The sequence below is a fragment of the Triticum urartu genome, chromosome 1 (genome assembly GCF_003073215.2).
Source record: "Triticum urartu cultivar G1812 chromosome 1, Tu2.1, whole genome shotgun sequence".
NCBI classification, from domain to species: Eukaryota; Viridiplantae; Streptophyta; class Magnoliopsida; order Poales; family Poaceae; genus Triticum; species Triticum urartu.
In genome coordinates this window covers 280,962,167-280,977,863 of record NC_053022.1, presented here as the reverse complement: position 1 = coordinate 280,977,863, position 15,697 = coordinate 280,962,167, and the positions used below count along the sequence as shown (strand labels likewise).

The 15,697-nt window shown below is 44.8% G+C and overlaps 1 protein-coding gene across 2 annotated transcripts; it reads left to right on the top strand.

The window, feature by feature from the left end:
* The first annotated feature begins 7,784 nt into the window (after window positions 1-7,784).
* Window positions 7,785-15,302, top strand: LOC125507770 (pentatricopeptide repeat-containing protein At1g08610). Of its 2 annotated transcripts, XR_007282987.1 has the most exons (3): window positions 7,785-8,058; window positions 8,252-10,211; window positions 14,866-15,302. XR_007282987.1 is itself a non-coding variant. In XM_048672270.1 (2 exons), the coding sequence occupies exon 2, from the start codon at window positions 8,304-8,306 to the stop codon at window positions 10,104-10,106; it is 1,803 nt and encodes a 600-aa protein (XP_048528227.1). In that variant the 5' UTR covers window positions 7,788-8,058; window positions 8,252-8,303; the 3' UTR covers window positions 10,107-10,293. The 2 variants fall into 2 exon arrangements, 1 of the variants encoding a protein (XP_048528227.1); XM_048672270.1 differs by lacking the exon at window positions 14,866-15,302 and having other exon boundaries at window positions 7,788-8,058; window positions 8,252-10,293.
* The last annotated feature ends 395 nt before the right edge of the window (window positions 15,303-15,697 follow it).

Genomic DNA, 15,697 nt, shown 5'->3' with positions numbered 1-15,697 from the left:
TGGTCATGCACCCTTGAAGAGTGGTCTATTTTTGATGAATCTCGATAGTAGTGATACACATACTCATAATGTTGAAGCCAAAAGATGCAGAGTTGATAATGATAGTGCAACTTATTTGTGGCACTGCCTTTTAGGTCATATCGGTGTAAAGCGCATGAAGAAACTCCATACTGATGGACTTTTAGAACCACTTGATTATGAATCACTTGGTACTTGCGAACCGTGCCTCATGGGCAAGATGACCAAAACGCCGTTCTCCGGTACTATGGAGAGAGCAACAGATTTGTTGGAAATCATACATACAGATGTATGTGGTCCGATGAATGTTGAGGCTCGTGGCGGATATCGTTATTTTCTCACCTTCACAGATGATTTAAGCAGATATGGGTATATCTACTTGATGAAGCATAAGTCTGAAACAGTTGAAAAGTTCAAAGAATTTTAGAGTGAAGTTGAAAATCATCGTAACAAGAAAATAAAGTTTCTACGATCTGATCGTGGAGGAGAATATTTGAGTTACGAGTTTGGTCTACATTTGAAACAATGCGGAATAGTTTCGCAACTCACGCCACCCGGAATACCACAACGCAATGGTGTGTCCGAACGTCGTAATCGTACTTTACTAGATATGGTACGATCTATGATGTCTCTTACAGATTTACCGCTATCATTTTGGGGATATGCTTTAGAGACGGTCGCATTCACGTTAAATAGGGCACCAACGAAATCCGTTGAGACGACGCCTTATGAACTGTGGTTTGGCAAGAAACCAAAGTTGTCGTTTCTGAAAGTTTGGGGCTGCGATGCTTATGTGAAAAAGCTTCAACCTGATAAGCTCGAACCCAAATCGGAGAAATGTGTCTTCATAGGATACCCAAAGGAAACTATTGGGTACACCTTCTATCACAGATCCGAAGGCAAGACATTCGTTGCTAAGAATGGATCCTTTCTAGAGAAGGAGTTTCTCTCGAAAGAAGTGCGTGGGAGGAAAGTGGAACTTGATGAGGTAACTATACCTGCTCCTCTATTGGAAAGTAGTTCATCACAGAAACCAGTTCCTGTGACGCCTACACCAATTAGTGAGGAAGCTAATGATGATGATCATGGAACTTCAGATCAAGTTACTACTGAACCTCGTAGATCAACCAGAGTAAGATCCGCACCAGAATGGTACGGTAATCCTGTTCTGGAAGTCATGCTACTAGATCATGATGAACCTATGAACTATGAAGAAGCGATGGTGAGCCCAGATTCCGCAAAATGGCTTGAGGCCATGAAATCTGAGATGGTATCCATGTATGAGAACAAAGTGTGGACTTTGGTTGACTTGCCCGATGATAAGCAAGCAATTGAGAATAAATGGATCTTCAAGAAGAAGACTGATGCTGATGGTAATGTTACTATCTACAAAGCTCGACTTGTTGCGAAAGGTTTTCGACAAGTTCAAGGGATTGACTATGATGAGACTTTCTCACCCGTAGCGATGCTTAAGTCTGTCTGAATCATGTTAACAATTGCCGCATTTTATGATTATGAAATTTGGCAAATGGATGTCAAAACTGCATTCCTGAATGGATTTCTGGAAGAAGAGTTGTATATGATGCAACTAGAAGGTTTTGTCGATCCAAAGGGAGCTAACAAAGTGTGCAAGCTCCAGCGATCCATTTATGGACTGGTGCAAGCCTCTCGGAGTTGGAATAAATGCTTTGATAGTGTGATCAAAGCATTTGGTTTTATACAGACTTTTGGAGAAGCCTGTATTTACAAGAAAGTGAGTGGGAGCTCTGTAGCATTTCTAATATTATATGTGGATGACATATTGTTGATTGGAAATGATATAGAATTTCTGGATAGCATAAAGGGATACTTGAATAAGAGTTTTTCAATGAAAGACCTCGGTGAAGCTGCTTATATATTGGGCATCAAGATCTATAGAGATAGATCAAGACTCTTAATTGGACTTTCACAAAGCACATACCTTGACAAAGTTTTGAAGAAGTTCAAAATGGATCAAGCAAAGAAAGGGTTCTTGCCTGTGTTACAAGGTGTGAAGTTGAGTAAGACTCAATTCCCGACCATTGTAGAAGATAGAGAGAAAATGAAAGATGTTCCCTATGCTTCAGCCATAGGCTCTATCATGTATGCAATGCTGTGTACCAGACCTGATGTGTGCCTTGCTATAAGTCTAGCAGGGAGGTACCAAAGTAATCCAGGAGTGGATCACTGGACAGCGGTCAAGAACATCCTGAAATACCTGAAAAGGACTAAGGATATGTTTCTCGTTTATGGAGGTGACAAAGAGCTCATCGTAAACTGTTACATTGATGCAAGCTTTGACACTGATCCGGACAATTCTAAATCGCAAACCAGATACATGTTTACATTGAACGGTGGAGTTGTCAGTTGGTGCAGTTCTAAACAAAGCATTGTGGCAGGATCTACATGTGAAGCGGAGTACATAGCTGCTTCGGAAGCAGCAAATGAAGGAGTCTGGATGAAGGAGTTCATATCCGATCTAGGTGTCATACCTAGTGCATCGGGTCCAATGAAAATCTTTTGTGACAATACTAGTGCAATTGCCTTGGCGAAGGAATCCAGATTTCACAAGAGAACCAAGCACATCAAGACACGCTTCAATTCCATTCGGGATTTAGTCCAGGTGGGAGACATAGTAATTTGCAAGATACATACGGATCTGAATGTTGCAGACCCGTTGACTAAGCCTCTTCCACAAGCAAAACATGATCAGCACCAAGGCTCCATGGGTGTTAGAATCATTACTGTGTAATCTAGATTATTGACTCTAGTGCAAGTGGGAGACTGAAGGAAATATGCCTTGGAGGCAATAATAAAGTTATTATTTATTTCCTTATATCATGATAAATGTTTATTATTCATGCTAGAATTGTATTAACCAGAAACATAATACATGTGTGAATACATAGACAAACAGATTGTCACTACTATGCCTCTACTTGACTAGCTCGTTGATCAAAGATGGTTATGTTTCCTAACCATAGACATGAGTTGTCATTTGATTAACGGGGTCACATCATTAGGAGAATGATGTGATTGACATGACCCATTCCGTTAGCTTAGCACCCGATCGTTTAGTATGTTGCTATTGCTTTCTTCATGACTTATACATGTTCCTATGACTATGAGATTATGCAACTCCCGTTTACCGGAGGAACACTTTGTGTGCTACCAAACGTCACAATGTAACTGGGTGATTATAAAGGTGCTCTACAGGTGTCTCTAAAGGTACTTGTTGGGTTGGCGTATTTCGAGATTATGATTTGTCACTCCGATTGTCGGAGAGGTATCTCTGGGCCCTCTCGGTAATGCACATCACTTAAGCCTTGCAAGCATTCCAACTAATGATTTAGTTGCGGGATGATGTATTACAGAACAAGTAAAGAGACTTGACGGTAACGAGATTGAACTAGGTATTGAGATACTGACGATCGAATCTCGAACAAGTAACATACCGATGACAAAGGGAACAACGTATGTTGTTATGTGGTTTGATTGATAAAGATCTTCATAGAATATGTAGGAGCCAATATGAGTATCCAGGTTCCGCTATTGGCTATTGACCGGAGACGTGTCTCGGTCATGTCTACATAGTTCTCGAACCCGTAGGGTCCGCATGCTTAACATTACGATGACAGTTATATTATGAGTTTATATGTTTTGATGTACCGAAGGTTTTTCGGAGTCCCGGATGTGATCACGGACATGACGAGGAGTCTCGAAATGGTCGAGACATGAAGATTTATATATTGGAAGCCTATGTTTGGATATCAGAAGTGTTCCAGGTGAAATCGGGATTTTACCGGAGTACCGGGAGGTTACCGAAACCCCCCGGGAGGTAAATGGGCCTTAGTGGGCCTTTACGGAGAAGAGGAGAGGCGGCCAGGGCTGGGCCGCGCCCCCCTCCCCCCTTAGTCCGAATAAGACAAGGAGAGGGGGGCGGCGCCCCCCTTCCTTCTCTCCCTCCTCTTTCCCATCCCGAATCCTATTCCAACTAGGAAAAAGGGGGGGTGTCCTACTCCCGATGGGAGTAGGACTCCCCCTGGCGCGCCCTCTCCCTGGCCGGCCACACCCCCCCTTGCTCCTTTATATACGGGTGCAAGGGGGCACCCCATAGACACAACAATTTATCAAGTTGATCTTTTAGCCGTGTGTGGTGCCCCCCTCCACCATAGTCCACCTCGATAATACTGTAGCGGTGCTGAGGCGAAGCCGTGCGTCGGTAGAACATCAACATTGTCACCACGCCGTCATGCTGACGAAACTCTCCCTCAACACTCGGCTGGATCGGAGTTCGAGGGACGTCATTGGGCTGAACGTGTGCTGAACTCGGAGGTGCCGTGCGTTCGGTACTTGATCGGTCGGATCATGAAGACGTACGACTACATGAACCGCGCTGTGCTAACGCTTCCGCTTTCGGTCTACGAGGGTACGTGGACAACACTCTCCCCTCTCGTTGTTGTGCATCACCATGATCTTGCGTGTGTGTAGGAATTTTTTTTAAATTACTACGTTCCCCAACAAATAGTTCGTCTCATTTTTGACGGTTTTCTTACACCATCTTTTGCGATTAATGCATCGCACACAGTTTCGTTGAAGGGTATCTGATTGGATCGTCGCGTTTGGACCATTCTGTAGTAGTGAAGGCTCAATATTTGCCTTCCGCTTCAGCAATTTTCCAGATGAGATTCATCTGTCTATCTACCATTTATGATGCTAATTTTCAAAGGTTAACGTTGCATGTGAAACTTGGTACTGATGCAGTTGTGTAATGGGGTAGCTAGTTATATGCCCATATGGTGTAACTGAGTGCTGAAGCTATGCAATGTTCTACTCCGATGTATTTTAATTATGAAATCCTGGTTCCATGATACGAAAATGAAATATATTCTATGCTTAATATGAAATCCCAATTTGATTAATAAATAGATTATTAATAATAGGCCAATTAGCCCGCTTATTGGGTTTTTCTATTGCAAATGGTTATTGAGACATCACCGTGGGCGATGACCTCAGACAACCCACACAGTTTCTAGGAAGAAAACGCGTTGGATCAATGAACAATCACACATGACTTCCTCTTGAAAATTGCTTAGGCCACCTTGCACAAACGTTTTCTAGATAAAAAGTGTGTGTGATGGACAGCCTATGCACACAATTTCTTCCAGACACCATGTGTGACGCATTCAATAACGCAAACGATAAAATTGTTAATATCGTCTTCAAGGGCAACGCTATCACAGACGACTTAATGGGAAAAATTATGTGTGATGTACGTGCGAATGGAAACGTTTGTCTGGGATTCATCATGTGGGATATACATACAAACGGAAGCGGTTTTCTTGGATTGACTGTGTGGGATATACATCTGAACAAAAAAAATATTCCTTGGATTGACTGTATGGGATGTACATATGAAGGGAACCATTTCTCTGGGATTCACTGTGTGGGGTGTACTTACGAACGGAAATGATTGGGCATGTATAATTGTATGCCATGGCTATCCCGATCGCACACGAGCTCATTTTGCCCAGCGTGTGTGACCGGAGGACCCCCTATTGCCCACACTTGCAAGGCGACGATTTAAAATGCCGCCACGGAAAGGGGTTAAAAACCGTCTGTATAGCAGCTCGCTCTACCACTTGGGAACGGTATAGCCTCAATTGTCTTACTCATGCCACCCTCAACTATAGCCTTATGCGCAAGGCTAACATCACAAAACAAGGGCACTTCGTGATCCCTACCAGTGATTTTTGTGTACCACTCTGCTTCTTTCTCCATGAAACCATCTTCGTCCAACTCATTCACCAGGACTTCATCATCCGAGTCATCCACACAAGCGCGTTGATAATAATGTCAGGGTCCATATCCTTGTGCCTGACTTAAGCCTCTATGTCACCAATAATGTTGTGGTGCCTCTCATCCTCTTGATCAGAGTCATGGCCATCATTAGTGATTGGTGCACCACCCTCAATCATATTGGGGATACTCATTGACACAATCAACTTATTCGTTGCCATGTTGAATATCTTTCACATCAAATTCATTTGATTGGCTAACATGAGGTTGGCTCATTGCATTGGCGGCTTGCATTTCAATTCTTTGCTCAACAAATTGGTGGCACACTACTAATCAGGCTCATATCATCTACTAAGGTCTGGTTCAAGTCAACATGAAAGAGAGGAGCCTTGACCATCTTAGTGGCAAACACTTCGAGCGATTTGACTTCCAAGGATTCACCAACCTCCTTATATGGACCCCATTGCAAATTGGATTTGATAGGCGGTGTCTTCATTCGACACTTGTTTCCCGTCCGAACATCATATCTTCCTACTAATTAAACTTGGTCACTTGGATCCATCCACTTTAATCTAACCCGTGTTTCTTTCACAACCTTGTCATAACTAGGACTCTCCAAAAATTTCAATAATTCCTTATTCTTGTCAACAATATCAACATTCAGAAAAGCCGCTTTATCAATATAATGAACATTAACAATCATCTCCATCTAAAAAATGGCAACATAAGTACAACAAAGGAGCAATGCAAAATATAACACATTGCATACAAAACCACTTAGAAAATTTTTGTTCATCCAAATTAAGCATTACCCAAACCCTAACCCTAAATCCTAACATTAGGCATAACCCAAACCCTAAGCTTGGTTCGTCCACATCACAAATCAACACCATTGGACCAACCATACTCATTAGTATACACTACAAGCATCATATTATGGAACAATGTTCAGAACTAGGATTAGGATCCACATGAACAAAACCATCTAGATACGCAAATCCAACCAATACAGTTTTGTGAGATGAAGGAGATTTCCTCAAAGAATGGAAATGACACCGGATCCACGAACTAACACAATCAATTTGCAAGGACTTGAGAGGGTTTAAATGGGGGAGACAAAGGGAAAAAAGGGCAAGAGCTCGGGATGGCCAATGGGAGAGAAGAGAGTGAGTGGTGAGTGAGGGTGAGTGCCCCATAACCACTTAAAATATCTGTGCAGGAACGCCATAGGCCCTGGCGTTTCTACCAACGTTGGCTGGTTTGGTGTTTTCATCCTGCCACATCAGTGAGTAGCGCCAGCGCGTTTTGATCGTGGGTCAGGGCAGCAACACTGGCTAGTTTGGCGTTTCAGTATTAACCAACAACGCCACGGGCTCTAGCGTTACCAAAAAGGGTTAGACCGTGAAATAATTTCATGAAGAGTTCATTTTGTGATCAAGTGTTCTGACAAGGTCATTTTGGCTGTACGCACATGGGCCGACCATTTTGTAGCTATTTTTTGCTTCATTATTTCTTTTTCGGTTTAGGTTTTCTTCAAGTTTTTCCCTTTCGATTTTCTTTTGTTTTCTTCAAGTTTTTATTTTATTTTTGTTTATTCCCCTTTTTAATTTATAATATTTTTTATTTTTTTAAAAGACATAGTGGGTATTTTTAAAATACGTGATAAACTTTTTGTTAAACACAGTAAATATTTTAAAATACATGATGAGCGTATTTTAAAGGCATGATGCATATTGCTTCAAATATGTAACAATTGTTTTTCACAAGGTGGATGGAAAATTTGCATTTTTTCAATTTCTCGTAATTTTAATTTCGAAAATTGTCTGAACAGTAATATTTTCTGAATGCTTTTTAATGATTGTTTTGAGAGAAAATAAGATGCAGGTTTCTGGGCCGCGCTGTGGGCAGCCCATAACGGAGCTGTCGGCCCTGGCCCGTCAAATAGGGGGACGCCTCCTTCCTTCCTCCCATCCCACCATCGGCGGCGTGCACCACTTCTCTCCTGCTGCCGCTTGCACAGTCTCGCAGCTCCCCATACCTCACCGCTTTGCTCGCCACACGAAGGCGAGAGACGAATCCGGCCGAGCCTCCGCCGTCGCTCAGCTCTTCCGCTCGGGACCTCGACTCCTCGAGGCGGAGTTCCTCGCGCCGTCCGTTCTCCATTCCCGGCACCAGTTCAGGCTTCGTACTCCAGCTCCAGCTGCAGTGTGACCCTTACCACCGGTACGATACAATCCCGACTCTGTACTGCGGACCTTTGCTGTATGCTGCTTGTTCTTTTGAAATGGTCTCTAGTGGCGGAGACCTCTGAGCAAGAACCCTAAACCCCGTCTGCCCGGTCATTTCGCTAGTTCGCTGTCACGAATACCTCTTCCCTTTTCGCTGATTCAAAATTTCCCCTTCCCAATATGTGCAGGGACGGTGGCGCGCGCAGGGGCAAAATCGTATTGCCATGGCGGTTCAGTAGAATGGTGCATTCGGGGGGCGCAGGTTGCCACCGGTGTGGTTTGTGGCCAGGTGGATCCGCCCCAATTATCGTTGTCACCTTCTCGATGATGCGCCCTTCACGTTTCAGAGCACATGCGGTGCATTTAGATTGTCCCCCTAGAACTGAACAGAGAAATGTTGACGATTTAGTGGTGATGAGGCCTTACCAGCGGCCTCGGTCACGGGACGATTTCGCCAAGCGGAAGAATGCGGGTAATGTGGTAGTAATGCGGCCAGAACGAAGAATGCGAGATGGTTCAGTGGATCGTGCAGCCCCTGGAAATGGCAGAGCAGCCGGGGATGTCGAGAGGGCCATTTTGTCCCTGCAAGCTAAGCCGTGGAAACACTTGGGTCAGAACTCAAACGAGGGGGTTGATTTGCCGAAAGATAAAGGGGTGTTTTATGCTGGCAACCTTCGCCGGTACTGCAACAATGGGAAGCTCATTCAGGCTTGCTGCGTGATTGATGAGATGGTGCTACATGGCCAAATTCCGGATGCTAAGAGCTGTATTAGATTAATCCGTGGCCTTGTTAAAACTGGCAAGGCAAATAAAGCCAGGGACGTCCTTGAGGTTATGGTGCTCTCAGGTGGGATTCCAGATACCATCACCTGCAACATGCTGATTGCGCAACTTTGCTGCACAGGGCAGCTGGATTTGGCGATGAACGTATTGGAGGACATGAGGTATGGCGGTATCTCTCCAAACGGCATCACTTTTAACACTTTGATTAGGTGCATGTGCAACCAGCGTATGTATGGCAGGGCGATCACCTTTTGGAAAGAGCAATTGAGAATAGGTTGGCCACCATATGTTATGACGAGCACCTTGCTTGTTGATCTTGTATGCAAAAACTGTGGACCTAAGCGTGCCATGGAAGTCTTGAATGAACTTGCTCTGGAGGGATGTCAACCAGATGTTGTCACCTACAATGCTCTTATCAGTGCATCATGTAAAGCAGGCAGGCTGAAGGACGCGAAGACCATCTTAACTCGTCTTATTGCTGAAGGCCTTGAACCAAATAGTACAACTTATTGCATCTTACTCCATTCTCTCTGCAATACAAAAAGGTGGGCTGAAGTTTGTGATTTACTTGCACATATGAACCATGCAAATTGTGAGCCTGATGTTACTGCCTACAATATCTTTATCAACTACTTCTGTAAGTATGGACATCTTGATCAGGCTATTGGTGTGTTGGAGATGATGGTTAGCGATAAATGTTTTCCTGATATAGTGACATACAACACACTCCTAAATGCCATATGTAAAGAAGGTATGGTGGAAGAAGCTCTTTTGATAGCCCATTGCATCAGAGAAAATGGATGGCAGTTGGTTCGTATTACATACAACACCCTGATAGATGCTTTAGCAAACAAGGGTGAGGTGAACAAAGCTATGGATCTGTTTGATGAGATGGCTAGTGATGGGATCAGTCCCGATGACATTACTTATGGTTCACTTGTTATGTGCTTCTGTAGGAAAAACATGGCTGAAGAGGCCCTACAGCTCTTGAATCGGACGCTTGCTCTTGGTTTTCAGGTTAAAGTAACTACTTTTGTCATGGTGATCCAGGCATTGTGCAGAGATAGCAAAGCGGAAGCTGCTGCTGATATACTGCGAGTAATGGTATCAGAAACTAAAAACACCAGTAACTCATTTTATCTATCTATAGTCAGAAGAGTCGCCAATTCAGGCAGGATTGAAGAAGCAGAAAGGCTGCTTCAGGAATTAGTTGACTGCAAGATAGTGAAAGAAGATTCCCCTGTTGTGTTGAGCAGCTAGCTACTAGAGCGTGATACCAAGATACTTCTCAATCGTGAAATATGGAAGTCAGCTAACTTAGCAGATAACTCCTGGAAGTTATGCATAATGTCTCGGCAAGCAAAGGTACAGTACAAGGCTATGTTCACTCAATGGCTGTTTATGTTGCAAATATTATGAATGAAGTTTGAAGCGTGAATTGCTGCTATCTTTTTCATTTGAAACATATTGTCAGACTCTCGATTATATATGCTCTAGTGTTGTTTCAAAAGGAAAACTTTTATGCATTCCTTGGATTGGAGTACACATTCTTCTGTTGTGTTCTTTGTTGAGTGCACGTTTCTTCAAAGTGCATGACCACTTCATTTTTTCAACTGCCTCACGTTTACTTATTTCGATAAAGGGAATTTTAATTACTCAGTTGCTGCATCAAGGAAACAGGGCTATCCTAATCTTGTTGTACTGATTTTATATTTGCAACAGTTGCTGCTGTCAGGGAATTTTAAGGACTCAGTTATCTTTTTTTAATTCTAATCTTGTTGTACTGATTTAAACTGTCCCATGGTCCATGCCGCTATCCTGTTCTGCCCCATGCACTTGCCCTGCCGTCCCTCTCCAATCATCTCCATCATGCCTTTTGTTATGCGACAAACTCCACCAGCCTCCTCCTTGACTGCGCATTTGTGCCTGCTGCCACAGTTTTCAATTTGCTGGGTGGGTTACATCAATGTCCTGCAGGTCTTAATTCACGGGGAGCCTCAGCCGATTTCTTCTCCACAAACCTCTAAATTGGCTGTGGTACGAGCCCGGCGGCTCGCGGCAAGGCTCTCCAGTCTGACCTCCACGATGACTATGGGAAAGGCAATAGTGCCCTGCCTATCTGCCACAGATTGTTTGAGGTCATCTTCAGAAATATTTAGTAAAGGAATAAAATGCATCGTAAGTCCTAAAACTATTGGTGATGTGTCATTTAGTCCTATAACTTCGAAACTGCAGCTTTGGGTCCTAAAACTATTGGAGGTGTGTCAGTTTAGTCCTATAACTTCGAAACTGCAGTTTTTGGTCCCAAAACTATTGGAGGTCTGTCAGTTTAGTCCTATAACTTCGAAACTACAGTTTTGGGTCCCAAACTATGCAAGTTTGTTCATCTCAGGTCCTAAGCTTGCATGGCCAGCATCTATGGTGCATTTTTTTCTTTCAAAAGAGCACTTTATATGTGTTTACTTCCCCAAAAGTGGTCCATACGGTTCAACGTCACAGTGTGTTGCAACCTGCACGCCCTCCACCTGCGTGCCCATGAGCTACAAGGCAACCTCGCTAAGAGGTTTTGGCGTGGCCGCCGGGGAGACCCCGAGCCAGTCGGCATGGAGAACAACATCCCTCTCCCTGGGCGCGGCCGCCGGAGAGACACCGAGCCAATCGGGATGGAGGATGCCATCCCCACCCCCCACCCCTCTCTCTCATGACATTGTCCTTGCCCTGATACCCTTGCCGTAGAGCTGGTCGTGCATGTTGTTGTTCGGGCACGAGCATGGCCACAGGTGGGAAATAGTCACTGCTGCGGGACGGCGCGGAAGTTAACCTGGTGGGTCCATTGGGTCAACATGGCAACAATTCAAGCATCTCCAAGTGACACGGTGGCGGGTCAATGCTGGACATGCAAGCTTAGGACCTGAGATGAACAAACTTTCATAGTTTTGGGACCCAAAACTGCAGTTTCAAAGTTATAGGACTAAACTGGCACACGTCCAATAGTTTTAGGACCTAAAACTGCAGTTTCGAAGTTATTGGACTAAATTGACACACCTCCAATAGTTTTAGGACTTATGATGCATTTTACTCTTAGTGAAGTGACCACATTTAATCACTAGATGGAAAGTTGATTTTAAAGTGAAATTGGGACTGGTGGAAAGGACTTTAGATGTATCATCCAATATCGATCAGAGTTAAAATAAAATCCACCAAACTGGAAAGAGACTATGAGCGTCAATGTACAATTACATTTTTGCCCCTTACATCAAGGTACTCCCTATCATTGGAAGTTTGCACTCTGTAATACTGACTATGAATTAATCTTTTTTTCTTCGAATACACACAAGCATGCGTATCATCGCATTAAAGAAGGAGCGGCAAAGAAGCCGGATACAAGGCCTTTCGGCCATCACAACGCAAATCATGAAAATTAGCCGCCACACCCACCCACCCTGCCTACTATGATACATGCTTCCCTAGTCCAACCTCATGCCGATGGTGATTAGGCGAGCCTCAGAGCAACCAAGCCACGCCACAACCAACGTCGAAACCTCTACAACAAGACCAAGACCCAAGGCCAACACAAACCAACATACCACCCATTGTGCCAAGAGGAAGTCAGCAAGTGAACGGCAGGGCCAGGGCAGACATAGGGAAGGTACCGTCGAGATAGCGCCGGCGATGGAGTACATTGCGCCTAGGAGGCCCACGTCAAGATCATCAGCTGACCATGACTCAAGCCACAACGTTGAGACTCCTTGAGCAACAAGACGACGCCTTCAAGAAGGGAACGATGCCATGATGCCGCCGCCGCCTGGTCCGGAGGCCGGACCGAGGGTTTCCCCCGAGCTCGAGGAAGGGAGCCCGATCTGGACCAAAACAACGCCTTCAGGAAAGGAACGACGCTCGCGGGGGTCGCCGTTGTCAGCCTCATTCGAAGCAGGGATTTCTCCCAACCCAGATCGAAGAACCACTGGAGTTGCTCAAGCATGCCAACCGTGCAACCGGAAGGGTTGCAATCGCACCACAGTAGTCACCACCAGCAAGCCGGCCAGATCAGAGACCATGGCATGCCCACCGCGTCGCTGTTCTTCCCAGCACTCACCACCACGGATACGAGCACCAGCCATCCCCAGCCACCTTAACCACCCCTAGCCCGCCTGCCAGGCAGAGCACCACCAACATGGCGCCGCTGCGCAGCCATCCAAAGCTGCAGCTCGCCGCCGCCACCACAACTCCCCCGGCCAAGGGAGGGGACCCGAGGCACCCCAACATGCACATCAGTGTGCCTTCACTGCCAGATCTGGGGGCTGGGCGCCTGATCGATGACACCAGCCTCAGCACCGCCCCACACTCCCCCCAGTCGTGGGAGGGGACGAGCAGCGCCGCCGCCGAGCCCGGGGCCGCCGCCCCGGCTTACCTGCGCCGTCAACACGCAACCGCCGCCTGAAGCGCTGCCCTGTCCGGGGCTGAAGCAGCGCGGCGCGCGACGAGGGTGGCTCCGCCGCCGCCGTTCGCCGAGTGGGCTTTGCCCGTCGGCATCCCTCGGCGACGGCGGGTGGAGAAAGGAGGGAGGGGGCAGCGGTGGCTAGGTTTTTGCTCGACAACCCCCCCCCCCCCCCACCCCCCCCCCCCCCCCGGCGTATGAATTAATCTCACCTGTTAGATTAGAAAAAAAATAGACCGCCCTTATTAACTTTTGGGTACTGTATAAGAACTTGAAAACTGACAGACAAAAAGTATAACTGATATTGTTCGACAAAAAGAAGGCAGCCTATAAGACCATGTACAATGCTAGGTGCTTGGACAAGTGCTTAGAAAAACAAACCAATTTTTCCTTAAGCGCCAGTGCTTATTTCTGAGGCAGAGGTTCCTAAATAAGCACCTGCGCTCTGCAAATAAGCACAAGTGCTTAAAAAACAATTATTTCCCTAAGCCCTTCTATTAGCACTTAGCATTGTACACAAAGGTGCTGGAGGACCCATCCATAGACTAAACCACCATCCATGCGGGTTAACTGGCTACTCGCTCCAGTTGGGTGCATGCTACCATAAAAAGCTCCCTGTGCTCGGGCTGCTGAATCAAAGACTGCGTATGGAGCCAATGCGTACATGAGTGTATAACCTGCGTAGGGGAAGAAATCCTCTTTTTGTCAAAAACCACATCATTCCTGCATAGCTAAGAGCCCAACACACCCCCACCAGTATGGGAAGAAAACCCGTATATTCTAGGGTGGCAGTTCTTCTATTTACTCACGCTAGCACGTACTATTACTAAGATTTGTTCAATCCGATTGCAGTTATTAATTTATTATACACTGTTCATAGGGTTGGACAATTTCCTTCCAAAACTAAGGGTCCATTTATGTATGTACTCCCTCCGTAAAGAAATATAAGAGTTGCACTTGTACTGATGAAAATAGAAGTTGATGGCCTCTGCACCACTTCAGCTTAAACAAATGGGTTTCAGTTGGCTCTGATGTGCTTCTTGAAGCTACTGTGGGAAATAAGTAGAAAGTGTTACTTTAGTTGGTGATCTGGACTAAAAAGTACTCCCTCCGTTCCTAAATATAAGTCTTTAGAGAGATTTCAATAAGAGCTACATACGGATGTATATAGACATATTTAGAGTGTAATTCACTCATTTTGCTCCGTATATAGTCCGCATTGAAATCTCTAAAAAGTCTTATATTTAGGAATGGAGTACAATAAACTCTGTTATCCAACCATTTGGTATGTTTTAGAAAACAATAATACATCTTTGCTGCTTGATCAAGAAAAGACGCCAAACCCTTGATACAAGCTGCTCAATCAAGCAAGGTTATGCAATCTAACATGATACCTGGTGGAGCCTTAACCAATTCTCCCTCAAACTTTCACCTCAATATAGCTCCAGAGTAAACAATTTAGTTACTGTCAATAATATAAGAGCGTTTTGCAAGCCAATGCTCTTATGTTGTGGGACGGAGGGAGTATAATATTATTGACAGTTTGTATTATTCCTCAAGATTATCTTTAATTTTCTTCAGGTACTCTTATGAGACAGAGGACCGATGGCTTTTCTTGATGTGCGTGTACGTTGCAATAATGCAATTATGCAATAGTACAAAAGTGTCGTTCCGGTGCTATGCAATTATGCTCCAATTGTCCAGACGTTGCAATGGTGTGCCCGTACCCTGCCCGCGTCACATCTTCAAGCAGCACCTTAGCCGTGGTTCGGTGCTGCGGCGATGTGCCTGGAGGTGAATGAATCGTCACGCTTTATTCTTTCGGCCTCAGAAAGATGATGTATTGCCTAAAATTTAACTTTTAGAAAGTATTTTGTGTAAAATTTGGATGCATGTAGTGGCGGCAGCAGTAGTGTGCATCTTATCGTCTGTTTCTTGATGAAGTGGTGATGACAGTGGCCAATGCTGCCATGCTGGTGCGCTTTTCTTTTCTTGTGATGGAAAATTGTTTGCGTTAATTTATCCAAGGGCCGCACTAAGGGGCTGGGTTTCCCTCCTCGCAACAGCATGAGTGCATGGCAAACGATGTAAAAAAAACAAGCATGACAGATTTTTCTAAATTCAAATTTTCAAGAATATTTATCTCTTAAAACGTTGACCTGATTGGCGCTCCACTTTCATTGTTGGCTTCCTTGTGATGAGATCTTTGGAACTATGTCGACGTGTTTCGACAATGTGTTTCGACGTAATAGTTCATGAAAACTCACATCCAATTAGTCATATATAGCAAGATCTTTCCAACATATTGTGCTTGCCAAAGGATAAATGTAAAAAGAAACGATGAAGATCACCATAACTCTTATGCAATGTAGAAGATAAAAGTAAAAGATAGGCCCTTCGCAGAGGGAAGCAG

Bases quoted from the DNA above. Each gene is read 5' to 3' on its own strand.
- LOC125507770 (XM_048672270.1), top strand. From the start codon at position 8,304: ATGGTGCATTCGGGGGGCGCAGGTTGCCACCGGTGTGGTTTGTGGCCA.